This window comes from Ranitomeya variabilis, chromosome 1, assembly GCF_051348905.1.
Source record: "Ranitomeya variabilis isolate aRanVar5 chromosome 1, aRanVar5.hap1, whole genome shotgun sequence".
NCBI classification, from domain to species: domain Eukaryota; kingdom Metazoa; phylum Chordata; class Amphibia; order Anura; family Dendrobatidae; genus Ranitomeya; species Ranitomeya variabilis.
This window is the reverse complement of record NC_135232.1, coordinates 827,692,315-827,712,616: the sequence shown is the minus strand read 5'-3', so window position 1 is coordinate 827,712,616 and position 20,302 is coordinate 827,692,315. Positions and strand designations below refer to the sequence as shown.

The following is a 20,302-nucleotide window of genomic DNA, read 5'->3' as shown; positions in this document are numbered from 1 at the left end:
GACTCCCTGAGTTAAGGGAAAAAAATAAAAGTTTGAAAATTGCAAAATTTTTTAATTTTTTGCCAAACTTCCATTTATTCAGAAATAAACACAAGTCATATTGAAGAAATTTTTTCACTAACATGAAGTACAATATGTCATGAAAAAACATTCTCAGAATCAGTGGGATCCGTTGAAGTGTTCCAGAGCTATAACCTTATAAAGTAACAGTGGTCAGAATTGTAAAAATTGGCTTGGTCATTTAGTAAAAAATTGGCTGTCACTAAAGGGTTAAGGCTTAGGAATGGACAACAATAAATGGGTTTTACAGTATATGAAATAATTAGATACAGATGGTAAATGCCATCACTTCTACATTGAATGAGCTTGATAGAAAAGAATCACCATATGCCCAGAATAAAGGGGTGACAACTTCCACAAACTTTCACACAGTGACCCCTGTTAAGAAACACCTCATTGGTAAAGATGGTTAAATGGGGAATATTGGGGGCAGTGAAAAAAATCCTATATCTGGAATTTTTTGTGATAGTGAAAAAAGAATAATAAATTTAATAGTCAGGTGAGCAGCAGGAATAAAATAGGATGAAAAAGCTTGCCTTTTTGGACTGGCGACATGAAAGGTCCACTTTAAAAAGTTATACGAGTATTTACTGATGATTATTATTGTTTTAAAAGATAATATTCTCCATGTACTGTACACAAATCTCTACATATACAAGTATGTCTTTAGTTCAAAATCTCTTCCCGATTTATGCAGATTATATGCAAATTTGCACACATCATTTTGTGTGATATCATATGTCCAGTATCTCAGAATCAAAGATAAAATGTCATCAATGTATACACAGACAACAATATTTTATTCAAGCATTACTTTACATAATTTGCAATTTCATCAAATACAATCATGCAAACCATTTTTATTATAGTTATCATATCTCATTAGCATTCTCAATGGCAGTTACATGGAAGCCTTACAACTGATTTAATATTGAACTTGTCTGATCAGGATGTAGAATCTGAAATAGCATAAGCATAATACTCATTTACAATTCACCATTATATTTGTTCAAAAATTCAGGATGTTATTTTACAGACATGCCACATTGATTGTTTGGACAATGGATTAGGGAATGATATATATAAAAGGTTATGAACATTTTTGTGTATTACATTTGGAATGTAGTCATTTATGTAGTATTTATAAAATGTTCAATACACCTAGACTTGAAAATTCAAGATTCAAAACTAGCACTTGCCTAACGATAACTTTCGTTGAGCCACAAATGGAGGTTTGGTATGCAGAAGCTGATGTGCCTGTTTTGTACAGTGGCAGCTCTAATTCCAAGTACACATCAGCAAAGGTTTCCTTGGCACAGTTAACACAGCATTGGCTTTTGCAATATAAAATATCTTAATCCTCTTAACGGCATTTTTTTTTATTTTGCTCCTTTTGTAAGCCTTCAGTAATGTATATACAGTTTGTGTAATAAAATCATCGCTGTCTTCTGCCATTCCCAGCACCACTCTGAACCTCTCTGGCCTCATGTGACTGCAATTGTGAGCAGCATCTTCTGTGTGGACTAGTAGTCGCTTTCTCAATGTAAGTCTGTAAGATTCAGATCAAGGCTTTCATAGGCTTATAATAAAAGGGTTATCTGAGGTTTTAGTCACTTTTTTGGATGGGGCTAACAACAGATGATCTGCTGGCACAGAAGGTGACTCTCTTGCTTCCTTTGACCACTCTTCAACAGAGCAGCTCATTCTCTTTCAGTTTGCACTGAATCAACAAGTTGTCACGGCCTGCATTCTGCTGATTGATAGCCATCTCCTGGCAGTTAGGCAGCGGGGAGCCAGCTGTCAATCAGCATAACATCGGCAGTGACACTCATTCAACAAAGCAAGCAAAATCACCATAAGCAGGAGAATTTCCAGAAGGAGCAGTCTGTGACCACTCTGAGCTCGCAGAGAAGAAGCTGATAGTTAGCAACTCCCAGCTGGTAAGTTCTTAACCCAATACGAAAAAATAAACAATATCCCAGATATCCCCTTTAACGGTTCACTCACACAGCCAAAAAACATGGCCAAGTGCTATCCGATGTTTTATTGGCTAACACTCAGACCAATGTTATACTTTGGGGCAGTGCAGATCTGTGATTATTTTCTCATGCCGATTCGGCATGAGAAAACAATCACAGCATGCTACATGAGGCTCCGTTATTTGGTTCACACGCGCACATATAAGTCTATGGGTGCATGTAAAACATCGGATTTCATACGAGTGCAATCCGATGTATGCACACAGACAATGGAGAAGATGGAGAAATTAATTTCTCCATCTTCTCCTCACCTGTGACATGATTCTCTCATGCGAGAAAATAGGAGCACACTCAAATGACACTTGGATCAAACTCTAAAATAGTTTGAGTAAAGAGCCATTAGTATAATCCGCCCAATTCTCTTGCATGAGAGAGTATACACCTGTGTAAGTGAACCTGAAGAAAGGGCACCTGCCTACGTAGAAATTTCTACAGCTGAAAATCATTTAATTAATCTGAATGGGGTTGTTTTTCAAGTGTGTGTATGGATTACTGCAAGCAGCATTCAGATGTATGTTGCGGGTGTAGATATTTCTGCAATATATTTATAAATATAATATATTCAGTTGTGTGAAAAAGTGTTTGCCTCATTCCTGATTTTCTATTCTTTTGCATGTTTACCACAATTAAATATGTCAGATCATGAAAAAAATATTAAATATTAAATATTAGACAAAGATAACACAAGTAAACACAAAATGCAGTTTTTAAATGAAGGTCTTTATTATTAAGTGAAAAAGAAATCCCAACCTACAGGGCCCTGTGTGAAATAGTGTTCCCCCCCAAAAAAGCATAAATTTACTGTTGTTTATCACATCTTTGGGAAGCCAAGTTCAAATTCCCTAGCTATTACCAGGCCTGATTACTGCCACACTCACTCTTAATCAATAAATCACTTAAATTGGACCTGCCTGACAAAGCGAAGTAGACAATAAGATCCTCAAAAGCTAGACATCATGCCGCGATCCAAATGAATTCTGGAGCAAATGAGAAGCAAAGTAATTGAGATCAGTCTGGAAAAGGTTATAAAGCCATTTATATAGCTTTGGGACTCCAGCAAACCATTGCAGGAGTCATTATCCACAAATGGCGAAAAGATGGAACCATGCTGAACCTTTTCAGGGGTGGCTGGCCAACCCAAATCACCCCAAGAGTGCAGCGAGGACTCATGCAAGAGGTCACAAAAGACCTCACAACAGCATCCAAATAACTGTAGGCCGCACTTGCGTCAAGGTCAGTTAAGGTCAGTATTCATGACTTCACCATAAGAAAGAGACTGGGCAAAAATGGCGTGCATGGCAGAGTTCCAAGACAAAAACAACCGCTGACCAATAAGAACATTCATGCTTGTCTCAGTTTTGCCAGAAAACATCTTGATGATCTCCAAGACTTTTGGGAGAATGCTCTGTGGACTGATGAGACAAAAGTTAAACTTTTTGGAAAGTATGTCCCATAACATCTGCCATAGAAGTAGCACAGCATTTCAGAAAAGGAACATCATACCAACAATAAAATTTGGTGGTGGTAGTGTGATGGTCTGGGGTTGTCTTGCTGCTTCATGGCCTGGAAGGCTTGCTGTCACAAGGTTGCAGCAATGGAGCAGAGGCAGAAGACCGCATCGTCTGGTCACTTCTACTACGCTGAGAAACACTTCTCCAATGTATTAAACGTGTTGGGGCCAGAAAATTGCCCCCTGGTCCCAGGTCACTCGTCAGTCAAATTGTGACACTTGCTTTGTTAAATGGAAGCATCAATTCTGCTGTCTACCAAAAAATCCAGAAGTATAGTGTCCAGCCATCTGTTTGTGACCTCAAGCTGAAGTGCCCTTGGGTTATGCAGCAGGACAATGATCCACAGCACACCAGCAAGTCCACCTCTGAATGGCTTAAGAAAAACAAAATCAAGGCTTTGGAGTGACCTAGTCAAGTTCTTGACCTTAATCCGATTGAGATGCTGTGACATGACCTTAAAAAGGCAGTTCATATTTGGAAACCTTCCAATGTGGCTGAAATACAGCAATTCTGCAAAGATTAGTGGGCCAAAATTCCCCAGAGCTTTGTAAAAGACTAATTGCCAGTTATCACTAAAGGTACCGTCACACTAGGCGATATCGCCAGCAATCCGTGACGTTGCAGCGACCTGGATGGCGATATCGCTGTATTTGACACGCAGCAGCGATCTGGATCCCGCTGTGAAATTGCTGGTCGCTGCTAGAAGGTCTGCACATTATTTGGTCGCTAGGTCGCCGTGTATCGCCGTGTTTGACAGCAAAAGCGACGATACCAGCGATATTTTACACTGGTAACCAGGGTAAACATCGGGTTACTAAGCGCAGGGCCGCGCTTAGTAACCCGATGTTTACCCTGGTTACCAGCGTAAAAGTTAAAAAAACAAACAGTACATACTCACCTGCGCGTCCCCCAGCCTCTGCTTCCTGACACTAAAGCGCCGGCCCTAAACTGAAAGTGAAAGCAACAGCGGTGACGTCACCGCTGTGCTGTTAGGGCCGGAGCTCAGTCAGCGTCAGGATGCAGAGGCTGGGGGACGCGCAGGTGAGCATGTACTGTTTGTTTTTTTAACTTTTACGCTGGTAACCAGGGTAAACATCGGGTTACTAAGCGCGGCCCTGCGCTTAGCAACCCGATGTTTACCCTGGTTACCCGGGGACCTCGGCATCGCTGGTCGCTGGAGAGCGGTCTGTGTGACAGCTCTCCAGCGACCACACAGCGACGCTGCAGCGATCAGCATTGCTGTCGCTATCGCTGCAGCGTCGCTTAGTGTGACGGTACCCTAACACTTGATTGCAGTTGTTGCTGCTACGCGTGGCCCAACCAATTATTAGGTTTAGAGGGCAATCACTTTTTCAAACAGGGCCTTGTAGGTTTGGATTTCTTTTTTCTTCTTTTATGAATAAAGACCTTAATTTAAAAATTGCATTTTGTGTTTACTTGTGTTATCTTTGTCTAATATTTAAATTTGCTGATCTGAAATATATAAATGTGACAAACATGCAAAAGAATAGCAAATAACGAAGGGGACACACACTTTTTCACACAATTGTACTTGGTATATTCAATACTCAGTTTGTATCCCAAGTCCTTTAATGCTGTTTTTATAAGTTTTTATATTTAAAATAAATCTCTTATTTTCAAATGAGCAAACAAGTTTTCTCATCCATACTGAATGATAGCATTTGACAGGTATCCATAATAGAATAGATCAGTACCAGAAACCCCCTTTAACTATTGCTACCTTATTTGAAAATGATGAAGAAAATTTGACAAACTTTCTGGCATCAAGTAAAATCTATATTTCCCCATGTTCTGTAGCTGTACAAACTACATGTGCAAACTCTATTGTACTATTTAGAAATGGTACATTTAACCAAATAATAATAAATTTACTGCGCAATTTTGTCATCTTGTAGTAAATTCAATGCTTTAAAGAATTTCTTTAAAATAACCTGTACAATTGCAATGTCTTCTATAGTGTTTGCAAGGATAGGAAAGTAGCTCAACCCATTACTATGACGGCTGTAAATAATTCTGTGCCTTTTGCAAATACAATTAATATTATACTAAAATTCAAGTAGTATGTCATGTTTTCTGTGTATAGCTACTAAAAATACAAGTGTCTTTTAGGAGTAAATAATGAAATATCTGAATCCTAAATTTAACACTATGAGACAGATTGTGTATTGGATTGTAAATCTATTCAACATGGATTTGAAAATAATTTTGCTTTCATAATGAAAAATGTTTATACAAATCCTCATAACCCAGATAAGACTGCTCAAACTATCAAACTGCATTCCCTGTTAAACTTCTCTAAAGGGAACATGACAGCTGATACATTCCGCCGGATCCACGAGCAGCATGTATCAGGCAGTGGCTGGATAATCTCAGCCAGGTAGGTTTGACTTGGAAACATTGCAGCATTTCAGAGAAAAACATACTTTGAAACCTGTCAAGAAACTAGTCGGACTGACGGGTCCCCAGTGGCTTCATCCTATTCTCTGCTAGTGACCCACAGGTCTCTCCTTTATACTCGCATACTTGGAGAGACCTGTCAATCAAGGGAAGTGGGTGGCAAGAAAGCATTGGGGACCCATCTGTCCGACTAGGTTCCCATGTAGCTCTGTCCTCAGGGTCTTTTAAAGTATGTTTTTCTCAGCGTTTCAGAGTCAAACCTACTTTGCTGAAATCATGCAGCTAGTGTCTAATACTCACTGCACATGGCTCAATCAGCATATATTAGCTCTCAAGTTCCCTTTAAAAATTAAATCAGTTCCATTGACAAATATTGTGTTACAGTAACTAAGCTGTTTTTGCATGGTGTTTTGTGATCCGGCTACTCCTCAGGTCAATTATTTCCATAAATGACACAGACATGCTACTGAAAATTTTGGACAGCAAAAGTAACAAACGTATCTAGGTGGTTAGACAGAGGTCTGGGTGCTTCACTCATTGGGTGGCGATTAGAATGCTAAAAGGCCGATATTGTGCTAACAGGGATCGAGTGCCCCAATGGAGCTTTAAAAAAAAATTTCAGAATTGCTGTTTTTTTGTCAACTAGATTTCCTCTCAATAAATTGAATAAATTCATATAAAAAGTCATCCAAATGCTAAAATGATAACAATGAAAACTACAACTTGTCCAAAAAACAAACTCTCACACACGTCTGTCAAGACAAAAACAAAAAATTCAAATGGCTATCTTGATGATAAAAATCAAAATGAAGGAAAGAAAAAATAAAAATAAAACAGACCTTGACTGCTATCAGGGCATTGCTGCCCTTACTGTTGTATGGGGCCTGGTGAGCAACAGTACAGAGGGGATCTGAGGCCCCGCTTTTGTGCTTCTACTCACCGGGCCCCATCGTGTACTAAAGTGCTGTGTGCTGCAGCACACACGTCAGTGCTGGGGCTCAAGAGCAGTCTTGGAGCTGTGCACAGCCGTCTAATCTTGATGGCACAGCTGCCTAATCTTGATGGCTGTGCAGCTTTTGCTCCCTCCATCTTCTCTGTACTTCTGGTCAGTTGATGGCACGTACGCGATGACATACGCACCAGCATGTACCGGATGTTAGAAGGAGAGATGTACCTGCAGGGGATCATGAGGGCAGTAAGTATAAAAAACATTTTTGTTTTCTTTATAAAATGAATTAAATGGGTGAGGGGAGGAGGACTGCAAATGATGAAGTGGGGGTGGGGGACTGTACATGATGAAGTGGGAGGAGGGGAACTGCACATGATGAAGGGGGGAACTGCAATTGATGAAGTGGTGGGTGAGGAGGACTGCACATGATGAAATGGGGGAGTGAGCGGGACTGCAGATGATGAAGGAGGGTGAGGAGGGGGACTGAACATGATGAAATGGGGGATGGGGACTGCACATGATGAAGGGGGGTGAGGGGGACTGAACATGATGAAATGGGGGATGGGGACTGCACATGATGAAGTGTGTCTGAGGGGGACTGTAAATGAAGTGAGAGGAGGGACAGGGAGCTGCAAATGATGAAGTAAGGGGGACTTCAGATGAAGTGAGGGGGGATAGGTGACTGCAAATTATGAAGTAAGAGGGACTGCAAATTAAAGTGGGGGGACTTTAGCAAATGCCTCATATGCCCATGAGACTGTCAAGTTTGGGTCAGGTAACCTTTGGTTAGTCAGTGATCACAGTCTTTACTTGGATAATGATTCATGACCCACGAATATGTGAATGCGACACTAATAAGAGTGTCTATCTCTGAGAAAGACCTGACCTGCAGTGCATTACACAGGTACCCTATTGGTTTGAATAGACATTTTATAATGTTTAATTTTCCCGTGCTATCACTAAAGGGAAATAAGTCATCTGCTGCCATATTTACCCACAGATACAGGTTCCCAGGTATCTGATTGTACTAATGATTTTGCATGGAGATACAACAGAGGGATTACTGCATTTATAACCTCACAAATTCATACATGACAAGTTCTATGAAGAAAGGCCTTAGTCTTATAAAACAGCATTAGTAATATTAGGATTGGATTATATACAAGTGAAACATCTGTGGGATTATTCTGATAGATTATTACCAACAGTAAGTAAATGTGCAAGTTTATGAAAAGTTCCATTTTCACATTATAGAAATCTAACATATGACAGCACGGTGACCTTCATTTCCAGCATGAGTATAGCAAGGATTTTAATCATTTGTGATGGTGCCAAATCTCATATGCATCCAAATTACAATTGCCACAAACCCTGTGCTGTGAATAATAGGCTGGACAAATTTTCTAATATGATGTGAAAGCCATCCCAGTCATGCTGCCGACCATGGCAAACTCAAATGATAGGCGCTTCAAAAGTTTATCACATTGATTTAATGCATCTATCAAGCATGAATGAATATCTCAGCAATTAGAAATACCATTTACATGTGCATTCAAGTGACAGCCCTGATTACTTAGAAATATTGACCAGCTGTCAGGTGATGTATTGAGATTGGGTAAATAGAGATATAAAGTATAATATCCATTCAAATGATAATGAAAACCCTTATTAAATACTGCAGACAAGACAAATACAAAGTATTATGCCTATATGCCTAGTGCAGAGCTTAAGGAGATGGTGCATGATGTGGAGATTCGATCCTCAAATGTTAAAATTGTCTCTATATGTATGTGTGAGTCACCCAGTCAGGGCCGTATTTAGAGTTTCTGCTGCCCTAGGGACTTTTAGTGCTGCCTCCCCCATTGGTGAGTATGACACTATCGGCAGTGACTTTGGCAAAAATCGCTGATGTGAAAGTAGCCTTTTGCAGCAGATCCGGCAGTTTTTCCGCATCTGCCGCGTAACGGATCACTTACGGCAACACTGCGTTTGGCCTCATTCATTCCCTATGGGACTTGCAGACATGTGCGGTACTTGTGGTTTTACCATGATCCGGCAAATGCGGTACTTACAGCAATGGAAAAAAAACGCTGCTAGCAGTGTTTTTTTGTCTCACTGCAAGGGCAAAACAGCAAGTGTCGCACATGTCTGCAAGTAGACATCACTACCTGTCCTTGCACCTTGCTAGCTCATCCCTCTCTGACCTAAAACTACACTATAAAGCTTTAGAGAAACAATGTATTAACTGACATATTCCTATGATAATGAGGGTTCCAGGCTACGGTGTAGACTGGGACGGCCAGTCTCCGGGTCTCCATTCTCTCTCTGTGCACACCCTCAGTCCCTGCCTCACTGCCTGTGCTGCACTGTGCACAGACATTCCTCTACCGGACCCTGTAATCACCGCTCGCAGTAGCATACCGGCAGAGGTGTATCTACGTTTTCTGGCACCCGGGGCAAGAATTCATTTTGGGGCCCCCCGCCCAAGGTCATATACGATTTACACACTTAGTCATGTACCGACGAGCCGCTCTCCCTAATGCTCTCAATGTTCAGTGAAAAACTGAGAGAAGCAGAAGAGAAGCTCGTTGTCACAGGACCACAAGTATGAAAATCGCACATGAGTGAAGTGTCCATGTGATGACTACTGGAACCTGCAGAGCGGAATCCTGACATCGCAGGCTTCTGAATTCTAACAACTCATGCACTGCACACTTTTAGGATTCTCCCTGGCCGGTGGACAGTCATGTCAGTACAAGCATGTGATTTGTATACTTCTGACCACATTCTGACTAGACGTGGCTGGCCTCGCTCAGTTCATTTTCATTGAGTGAGGCCACACATGTCTAGTCAGCGCATGACTGCATGTATGTAAATCGCCAGCACAAGAGAATCCTGACAGCGTGCAGGGCTGTGAGAATACAGAAGTCTGCAGTCACAAAGAATGACTGCAGACTCATTACAAACCTGGACATTCCCTTTAACGCTCCTACCATAAATAAAAACATGAGAATTACTGTATGTACTCGAGTATAAGCCGACCCAAGTATAAGCCAAGACCCCTAATTTTGCCACAAAAAACTCAGAAAACTTATTGACTCAAGTATGAGCCCAGGGTGGGAAATACAGCAGCTACTGGTAAATTTCAAAATTTAAAATAGATACCAATAAAAGTAAAATTAATTGAGACATCAGTAGGTTAAATGTTTTTGAATATCCATATTGAATCAGGAGCCCCATATAATGCTCCATACAGTTTATGATGGGCCCAATAAGATGCTCCATACAAAATACGCCCCATATAATGCTCCATAAAGTTCATGATGGGCCCCATAAGATGCTCCATACAAAAAATTTGCCCCATATAATGCTGCACAAAGGTTAATAATGGCCCCATAAGATACTCCATATTAAAATATGCCCCATATAATGCTGCATAAAAGGTTCATGATGGCACCATAAAATGCTCCATAGAATAATATGCCCCATATAATGCTCCATAAAAGTTGATGGCCCCATAAGATGCTCCTTAGAATGATATGCCCCATATAATGATCCATAAAATTTGATGGCCCCATAAGATGGTCCATAGAATAATATGTCCCATATGCTGCTCCATAAAGGTTGATGGCCCCTTAAGATGCTCCATAGAATAATATGCCCATATAAAGCTGCACAAAGGTTAATAATGGCCCCATAAGCTACGCCATAGAATAATATGCCCCATATGCTGCTCCATAAAGGTTGATGGTCCCATAAGATGCTCCTTGCGATATTCACCTGTCCCCGTTCCACCGCCGCACGCCGCTGTGTCTTCCGGGTCTCTGCAGTGACTGTTCAGGCAGAGGGCACACATTAAACATGTCATCGCACCCTCTGACCTGAATGTCACAGCCAGAGGATGCGAAAGACACAGCCCGGTGGTGGAACAGGGACAGGTGAATATCGCATGGCTCACCCTCCCCCATTATACTCACCCTCCTGGTGCAGTCTCTGCACTTCCCTGCTTTGTCCTGGGGCCTGCAGCTCTTTCCAGTGCTGAGCGGTCACATATTCATCATCTTAAAGGGAACCTGTCACCTGAATTTGGCGGGACCAGTTTTGGGTGATATGGGCGGGGTTTTCGGGTGTTTGATTCACCCTTTCCTTACCTGCTGGTTGCATGCTGGCCGCAATATTGGATTGAAGTTCATTCTCTGTCCTCCGGAGTACACGCCTGCGCAAGGCAGCATTTGCAATGTATGCAGGAGACGTATATATATATCATATATATATATATATAAATAAAATATATATATATGCATGTGTATATATACTACAGGCGATGCAGGGTTTGCAGTCGTACATGGGCTCTAAGGCCTAAGAGGCCACAACAGTCCTTCTAGCCCATTTGAGATCAATACTATTAGACATGATAGTTAGGGGCCCTGTTGGAAAATTTGCATTGGGGCCACTTTGGAGCGGCTACAGTTTCTCAGCCTTCTCCATACATGCAATGTGCACATCCACCATACTCATCATACTGTACCACTAGAATACTGCGCATAGTGGGCCCTTTGGCACTGTAGGCTCTGCCACTTGCCCGGGTTCACCAAGTCCTAGTGTCGGTCATGATAATAGCCATCATTCCAAGATGCAAAACCGGAGCAAAGCCACAATTTGAGCAGAGTTTAACTAAGAACCAGATTCATTTAGAAATAGAACGCTCTAAGATTGTGCAAGAGTTCTGTTCAATGGAATGACACCTGTAGTGTTATATATGAAGGTTAAAAAAAGACATCGCACCCTACTTAAATAGTTCAAAAACATCTAAATCCGTGATCTTAATCTCTACCTTATCTTACATCTGTGGCTGTGATATTTTAGAATCATAGTGCAACTTTAGTTCTAAACATTCTGAACATTTTAGCAGCAACTCAGCAATATATGACTCACAGATTTTCATAAGTGGTTTTTACGGCCAAGATATCAGAAAGCATTGAAAATGAAAGACATTGCATAAAGCTGTATAATCATTTTACTCCTCATGTAAACAATTTGCCTTATCGAATGTTTTATAGATGTGTTATGGTGGCCATAGATGTGGCCAACAAGGTTTTTTGAGCCCTATTATTATTACTTTATATCTTCACAGCTAGTAAAATAATCTTAACCAATTTCATCATTTTAAAATTCTCCTAGACATAAGGTTGATGCTACCAAAGAGTGATTGGAAAGTTGAGGATTAAAGAACCCATGCTATCAATTACTAATAAACAGTAGCATATACAGTATGGAAACTAAAACAAATGCAAATTGACAAGGCAAAGCTTTCAAATGATAACAAGTCTTAATTAAATTATCATATTTCACATTAATGCATGTGAATAGCAAACATAACCTAGTAAAAAGCTGGCATCACAATACATTTCTAGAATATACTGCTAATATTCCATATATAGAGTTATAATTATACTGTACAACTATAATTCTGAATGAGATATAAAGCAAAAATATCATAAAATTCAGGAGAAAAGGGTGTTCATCCAGCAGTCACTATATCAACAGAAAAAAATCTAAAACATTACATTTAATTGGATTACCATTAAAAACTGGGAAAAATTAAATCATGACACTAGCGTTCATGATAACAGTTAGGCTGTTTGATTATTTGATTTCTTTCTTTAAGACTTAACAGTATATAACTTGCTTTAGAAGTCTCTGCATTGTAAATGTTTCATTACATGATGGCCATTCAGATGGCTTTTACACATTGTCATTCTGCTCTGGTTGATAGAGGTGTGTTCTGACATGGCTAGCCTTCTAGTTGACATAATTTTTTAAAAGATCATTTGGAAAAGAATTGTGTTCATGAAACAACATTTTTTTTTTACAAATTTTAGGGTCGTCCAAAGTGCTTTTAAAAAAAAGCAACTTCACAATTTCAACTTTTATGAAAAATGCTCTCCATTCTCGAGAGGGATTTTTACTTTTAAAGTGAATACCTCGTTACTTGGTATTCCGTCCACTAAAGTAGCTGGTTACATAGGCACCTAGCGTGTGGCATGAGCAAACTCTACGCTTTACAGCCTTTTCAGGTGGATGGATCAATCCCCCTGTGCTTCTTCCATGCTGCAGAGGTAAATTTGCCTCTGCTGGCAATCTGGGGGTGAGCTCAGTTTGGACCAGTGCCACCACCACCGGCATGATGACCTGAACTGTAATTTTTCAGGCAAAGCAGGAAGTTGTGGCCAGGAGCAGTATGCTCCTGAAGATTCATCTTGAGACAACCCCTTTAATCAGTTAAAGAAACACAACTATGCCAGAAGATAATTTACCTGTTGTATAACAAAATATCAGGAACCCAAATTTGATCAGAAGGAAAACGAAGTGTTTGTACTCCAGGGTGCTCTGCTTGGTCCCATGTCAAGTAGAAGTCATTCCAGTACTGTAGAATACAAAGTACAAAAGTGCTCATTTCTATGTATGTGTACATTTGGCAACACCATTGAACAAATTTTTTAAAGCCATGCATCTGCAACTAGGTGCCCATACAAGTGCATACATCTGCCATTCACTGAAATTTGAAAAAAATAAAACATTTGATTGGTATTTTTTTTATTACAGTTGTATTGAAAAGTGCAAAAGTATTGAGCCTGAACTGTTAAGTTTTTGCTAGCTCTAAGTTCGAAATGACATGTAAATTCCTCTGCTTTTCCACTTTTTTTGCTTACATTCTCATAGTATTTCTTCTGCATCATTGAACTGCTAACCTACAGTGGGGCAAAAAAGTATTTAGTCAGTCAGCAATAGTGCTAGTTCCACCACTTAAAAAGATGAGAGGCGTCTGTAATTTACATCATAGGTAGACCTCAACTATGGGAGACAAACTGAGAAAAAAAAATCCAGAAAATCACATTGTCTGTTTTTTTATCATTTTATTTGCATTTTATGGTGGAAAATAAGTATTTGGTCAGAAACAAAATTTCATCTCAATACTTTGTAATCTATCCTTTGTTGGCAATGACAGAGGTCAAACTTTTTCTGTAAGTCTTCACAAGGTTGCCACACACTGTTGTTGGTATGTTGGCCCATTCCTCCATGCAGATCTCCTCTAGAGCAGTGATGTTTTTGGCTTTTCGCTTGGCAACATGGACTTTCAACTCCCTCCAAAGGTTTTCCATAGGGTTGAGATCTGGAGACTGGCTAGGCCACTCCAGGACCTTGAAATGCTTCTTACGAAGCCACTCCTTCATTGCCCTGGCGGTGTGCTTTGGATCATTGTCATGTTGAAAGACCCAGCCACGTTTCATCTTCAATGCCCTTGCCGATGGAAGGAGGTTTGCACTCAAAATCTCACGAAACATGGCCCCATTCATTCTTTCATGTACCCGGATCAGTCGTCCTGGCCCCTTTGCAGAGAAACAGCCCCAAAGCATGATGTTTCCACCACCATGCTTTACAGTAGGTATGGTGTTTGATGGATGCAACTCAGTATTCTTTTTCCTCCAAACACGACAAGTTGTGTTTCTACCAAACAGTTCCAGTTTGGTTTCATCAGACCATAGGACATTCTCCCAAAACTCCTCTGGATCATTCAAATGCTCTCTAGCAAACTTCAGACGGGCCCGGACATGTACTGGCTTAAGCAGTGGGACACGTCTGGCACCGCAGGATCTGAGTCCATGGTGGCGTAGTGTGTTACTTATGGTAGGCCTTGTTACATTGGTCCCAGCTCTCTGCAGTTCATTCACTAGGTCCCCCCGCGTGGTTCTGGGATTTTTGCTCACCGTTCTTGTGATCATTCTGACCCCACGGGGTGGGATTTTGGGTGGAGCCCCAGATCGAGGGAGATTATCAGTGGTCTTGTATGTCTTCCATTTTCTAATTATTGCTCCCACTGTTGATTTCTTCACTCCGAGCTGGTTGGCTATTGCAGATTCAGTCTTCCCAGCCTGGTGCAGGGCTACAATTTTGTTTCTGGTGTCCTTTGACAGCTCTTTGGTCTTCACCATAGTGGAGTTTGAAGTCAGACTGTTTGAGGGTGTGCACAGGTGTCTTTTTATACTGATAACAAGTTTAAACAGGTGCCATTACTACAGGTAATGAGTGGAGGAAAGAGGAGACTCTTAAAGAAGAAGTTACAGGTCTGTGAGAGCCAGAAATCTTGATTGTTTGTTTCTGACCAAATACTTATTTTCCACCATAAAATGCAAATAAAATGATAAAAAAACAGACAATGTGATTTTCTGGATTTTTTTTTCTCAGTTTGTCTCCCATAGTTGAGGTCTACCTATGATGTAAATTACAGACGCCTCTCATCTTTTTAAGTGGTGGAACTTGCACTATTGCTGACTGACTAAATACTTTTTTGCCCCACTGTATGTTTAGTAAATATAGCAAAACAGTACCTACTGCTTTTTTCCTTCTTTTTTTCTGTATTTTATCATTAAAGGGTTTATTGGACCATAACTTGGCCAAAAGCATCATTAACTTCTACATAAACAAGCATTAAACAGAGACTATATCAGCATCTCCCAGCAGATTAATTACTATTAATGCTTTCAACAAATGCATTTGGCCACACTTTATAGAGCAAATTGACTATGATATTAAAGAGCTTGTGGAAAGTGGAAGAACTGAATCCCATCATCAGCTATAGAGGTTAATTAATTTCTCACATTGAATAATCTACACCCACTAAATGACAGAATTTTTAAATAGACTAAGCAATTAAACCCCTAATAGGTGTCATATACATGGTTTGCATGAATGGAGTATGTCATTCTCACCATGATAAAGGTATGCTACTATCAGTGTGTGAAAAAGATTTTATGGTTCAGCACCACATCTGTACATATCATTTTTTTTTATAATTGCTCATGTAGTAAGGACCTGTGTTACACAACAATAGGGGATGACACAGACAGTGAAACAGTGGCAGTGAACAGTACCTGTGTAGGACTTGTGTTTGGGGCCCCCCCCCCCTTCGTCAGGTTCTACCTACATACAGTAAATATACACACACATTTACATAGACACATACGTGCACATTTACACATTTCACATACAGGGACGGCTCCAGGTTTTCATGCACCCCTTTAAACACATATGATAATTAATGATGCACAGATACATATAGGTATAGTACAATGCCAAAAATGTCACTTCCTTCTTATATTACATGATTGACATCTATTGTAAATTCTACAATAGTTCAGAAACTGGCGAATCCTTGCAGCGAACAATGCGTGCGCTGCTGGGATTCAAAAGTCAGAGTGACTGACGACTTTTCATTTTGGAGTATAGTCCTCCATAAAGTATTAAGGCACCACATGGTGCTCCATATAGTATAGTGGACCCCATCTATTGCTCTATTCAGTATAATGGGCCCCATATATTGCTCCATACAATATAGTAGGCCCCATATATTGCTCCATACAATGTGATGAGCACCATATGTAGTGCTTTATGCAGTATAATGAGTCCCATATATTGCTCCATACAGTATGATGAGCCCTTTATATTTCTCCATACAGAAAAATTGCTTCCATATAGCACCCCATAAAGAAAAATGGACCCCCTATATTGTTACATACAGAATAATGCTCCATTGAGAATGGGCCCCATATAATGCTCCATACACTCCCTGACAGAAGTTATGTCGCTTATCCATGTTATGTAAATAAAAGCTTATAACCTGACGTTAAATTCATCCATTGGTTGTATAAATTATTCTTTTGAAAGCTGAAACCCTCTGAAATATGGTTTAGGTTAAGAAAATAAATTGGCATCAATGCAGAAATATTGATCAGTTAAAGGACACAGAATGGTCAGATTTTGGCAAGACAAATGTTTTGTCGCCTGGTCATATAATGCACCCAATCCTACTTTACATCTTCACCTGTGCTCAGTAAATGATCGCTTAACTAGTGTGTGTGTATAAAAAGAAACCCAGCACCCCAGACCTTCACTTGAACTGCAACTTGAGTTCTGACAACATGCCAAAAATCCACCCTGCGACCAAAGCCTGGATTATCAAGAGACTGAAGACCAGATCCAATGCAGAGGTGGCTGGCACCTTTAATGTGTCTCAGGGTCAAGTACGAAGAATTAAAAAAAGATTTGAAGAGACAGGAGATGTGTTTGACAAGCCCAGATCTGGCAAACCCCGCAAGACAACTGCTCAGGAGGAACATTTGTTGGTTAGAAAATCCAAAGCAAGCCCCTCTTCCACTGCAGCAGAACTCCAACAGGCCTGTCACATCAAGTCCCTGTGTCAACTAGAACAGTTTGTAGGATTCTGTCTCGAAACGGCCTCCATGGTCGAATCAGTGCCCAGAAGCCAGCACTAAACAAAAGGCAAATAAAAAAACGTGTGGCATTTGCAAAGTCTCACAGCCTGCTAAACAGATGGACGCTGGAAAATTGGCAGAAGGTGGATTTCTCTGATAAATCTTCAGTAGAATTACACCACAGCCGCCGCAAATACTGCAGGAGACCTACTGGTGCCCGTATGGATCCAAAATACACCCAGAAAACAGTTAAATTTGGTGGTGGAAAGATCATGATCTGGGGTTACATTCAGCATTCAGTATGGGGGTGTGCAAAACATTTGCAAGGTGGAAGGCAATATCAATAGCCTAAAATATCAAGAAGTATTAGCTACCTCTTATATACCAAATCATAAAAGGGGTCAAAATCTGCAGCAGGATGGTGCTCCATCTCATACATCCATCTCTACAACAAAGTTCCTCCAGGCAAAAAAGATAAAGGTGCTCAAGGACTGGCCAGCCCAGTCACCAGACATGAACATCGTTGAGCATGTTTGGGGTAGGATGAAAGAGGAAGCTTGGAAGACAAAACCAAAGAATCTAGATGAACTTTGGGAGGCATGTAAGACTGCATTCTTTGCTATTCCTGATGACTTCATTAATACATTGTATGAATCATTGTTGAACCGCATGGATGTAGTCCTTCAAGCTCATTAAAGTCACACAAAATATTAAATATGACTCTAATAGCACCACAACTTAATTCACCAATGTTACGCAACATATATTTGTATTTTAAGTTAATTATTTGTTGAATATCACATTACTTTCTATGGGCGACAAAACTTTTGTCTTGCCAAAATCTGACCATTTTGTGTCCATTAACTGATCAATATTTCTGCATTGATGCCAATTTATTTTCTTAACCTAAGTCACATTTCGGAGGGTTTCAGCTTTCAAAAGAATAATTTATACAACCAATGGATGAATTTAACATCAGTTTATAAGCTTTTATTTACATAACATGGATAAGCGACATAATTTCTGTCAGGGAGTGTATAGGATTGGAACGATAAAATGCTCCATGATTTGTTCAAGGTGTCAGACGCCGGGTCACATAGCCGATCGTTGCCACATAACCACTGAGCCAACAGACTGCAGCAAAGGTCAGCCCTGTTCATATTTTGCATACTTTGCCAGCAGTGCTGTCCACAACCAGGCAAAGGGACACATTCATGTCCCATGTCAGTGAACAAAGTGCAAGTCTGATTGACTTGGGTAGTTTGTTAGCCTTTGTAAGGGCCACAATTTCTCATTGATACATTCCTGGGAAGATGGTGGAAGTCAGTTGTATCTATGGGGACGCTAAAGACTACCCTGTTTCTCAAGTGGTAATAGACACAAGCTGTGGCGCTAAGTCCCATAAGGTTTGGCATAGTCAAGGATTTATTACACCATGTTAGTACTTTGCATTGTTTTGTGACTTTTGTGGGAAAGGGAGGACCCCTAGTTGTCCTGATAAAAGCCAGGTCACTCCTAAAGAATACACGTTGCAAGCCATTGCTGACGTGTTTCTCTTTTGGAGGCCAACATCCCTGACATGGAGGTATCCTGGGGAACCTTTGGAACTGCCCAACTCAGGGATTTAACTGTAAAGAGGCATATGATAATGTGACTGAACTTAGTGCTGTTGCTCAAGAGTCTGGGGCTGACACCCAATATCCACATTTTACCATAAATGGGGAGTTACTATATTGGGTCACCAAACAGAGAGGTGAGGTAATTGAGCAGTAACTGGTGCCAGGGCCATACAGACACAAAGTGTTAGACATGGCCCATACGCATGTGTTAGGAGGTCATCTGGGGTAGGGAAAACCCAGGATTGGATCCTTCAGAGGTCCTACTGGCCCGGTTGTCACCGAGAAATCCTGAATTATTGTAGATTCTGTCCCACTTGTCAGGTGACCTCGCCAGTGGCTCCCTTCCTTAGCCCCTTAGTGCCATTGCCCATCATTGAGGTCCTGTTTGATCGCATTGCCATGTATCTGTTGGGACACCTGGACAAGTCTGTCAGAGGGCATCAGTATATCTTGGTCCTGGACAATGCTACATGGTATCCAGAGGTCTTACCACTACGAAACTCCTCCACCAAGTGTACAGCTCGGGGGTTGGTCTGAATCTTTTCCAGAAAAGGGTTGCCTAAGGAGATTCTAAAGAACCAATCAACTCCATTCATGTCAAAGGTGATGGAAAGTTGTGCAAAACCCTGAAAATCACACAACTCAGGGCCTCAGTCTACCAACCAAAGATGGTCAGTTTGGTGAAAAGGTTTAATAAACCTTAAAAGCTATGTTGAAGAAGGTTGTAGAGAAGGACGTTCAAGACTGGGACTGTCTACTGCTATACCTTTTGTTCTCCATCAGGGAAGTCCCACAGGTCTCTATTGATTTCTCTCCTTTTTATCTCTTGTATGGCTGACACCCCCCTAGACTCCTGGATGTAGCAAAGGAGACCTGGGAGGCTCCACAGGAATATAATCGAACATGTCACCCAGATGCAAGAGAGAATTGCAGAGGTAATGTCAACTGTGAAATAATACCTCCTCAAAGCACAAGAGGCAAAGTCGAGGGTGTACAATAGATTGGTGAGGTGAGACACTTCAACCATTAGGATAGGTTACTGCTGCTGGTACCTACGGTGGAGAGAAAATTTCTGGCCAAGTGTCAGGGCCCCGTGAAGTATTTCAAAAGGTTGGCAACATCAACTATAGAGTCCACCAACCAGGGATAAAGAAGCTTTACCAAGTGTACGATGTTAACATGATTAAGCCATGGCAAGATAGAGAGCCTTTGGAAGTTCCATGTTTGATGGCTAAATCGGAAGCCAACGTGACAGAGGTCAAGGTGGCAGAGTCGCTGTCACTTGCCCGAAAACACCAGTGCAGAGAGCTGGTCTCAGAATTGCTGGGTTGTACTCAGATAATAGAGCATGAGGTTCTTATGGAGCCTCATGTTAGGGTGAACTTGAAGCCATATGGATTCCCTAAGCCGCTGAGAGGTGATCATGAAAGTC

The 20,302-nt window shown here is 40.8% G+C and overlaps 1 protein-coding gene across 1 annotated transcript in view; it reads right to left on the bottom strand.

Moving 5' to 3' along the window:
- Positions 1 to 20,302, bottom strand: part of LOC143786271 (neuronal acetylcholine receptor subunit alpha-7-like) — a 275,561-nt gene that overhangs the window by 134,568 nt on the left and 120,691 nt on the right. The window contains exon 4 of the mRNA XM_077275551.1: positions 13,295 to 13,404. Within this exon, the coding sequence (XP_077131666.1) occupies positions 13,295 to 13,404 (110 nt within the window). The remainder of the gene's footprint in view (positions 1 to 13,294; positions 13,405 to 20,302) is intronic.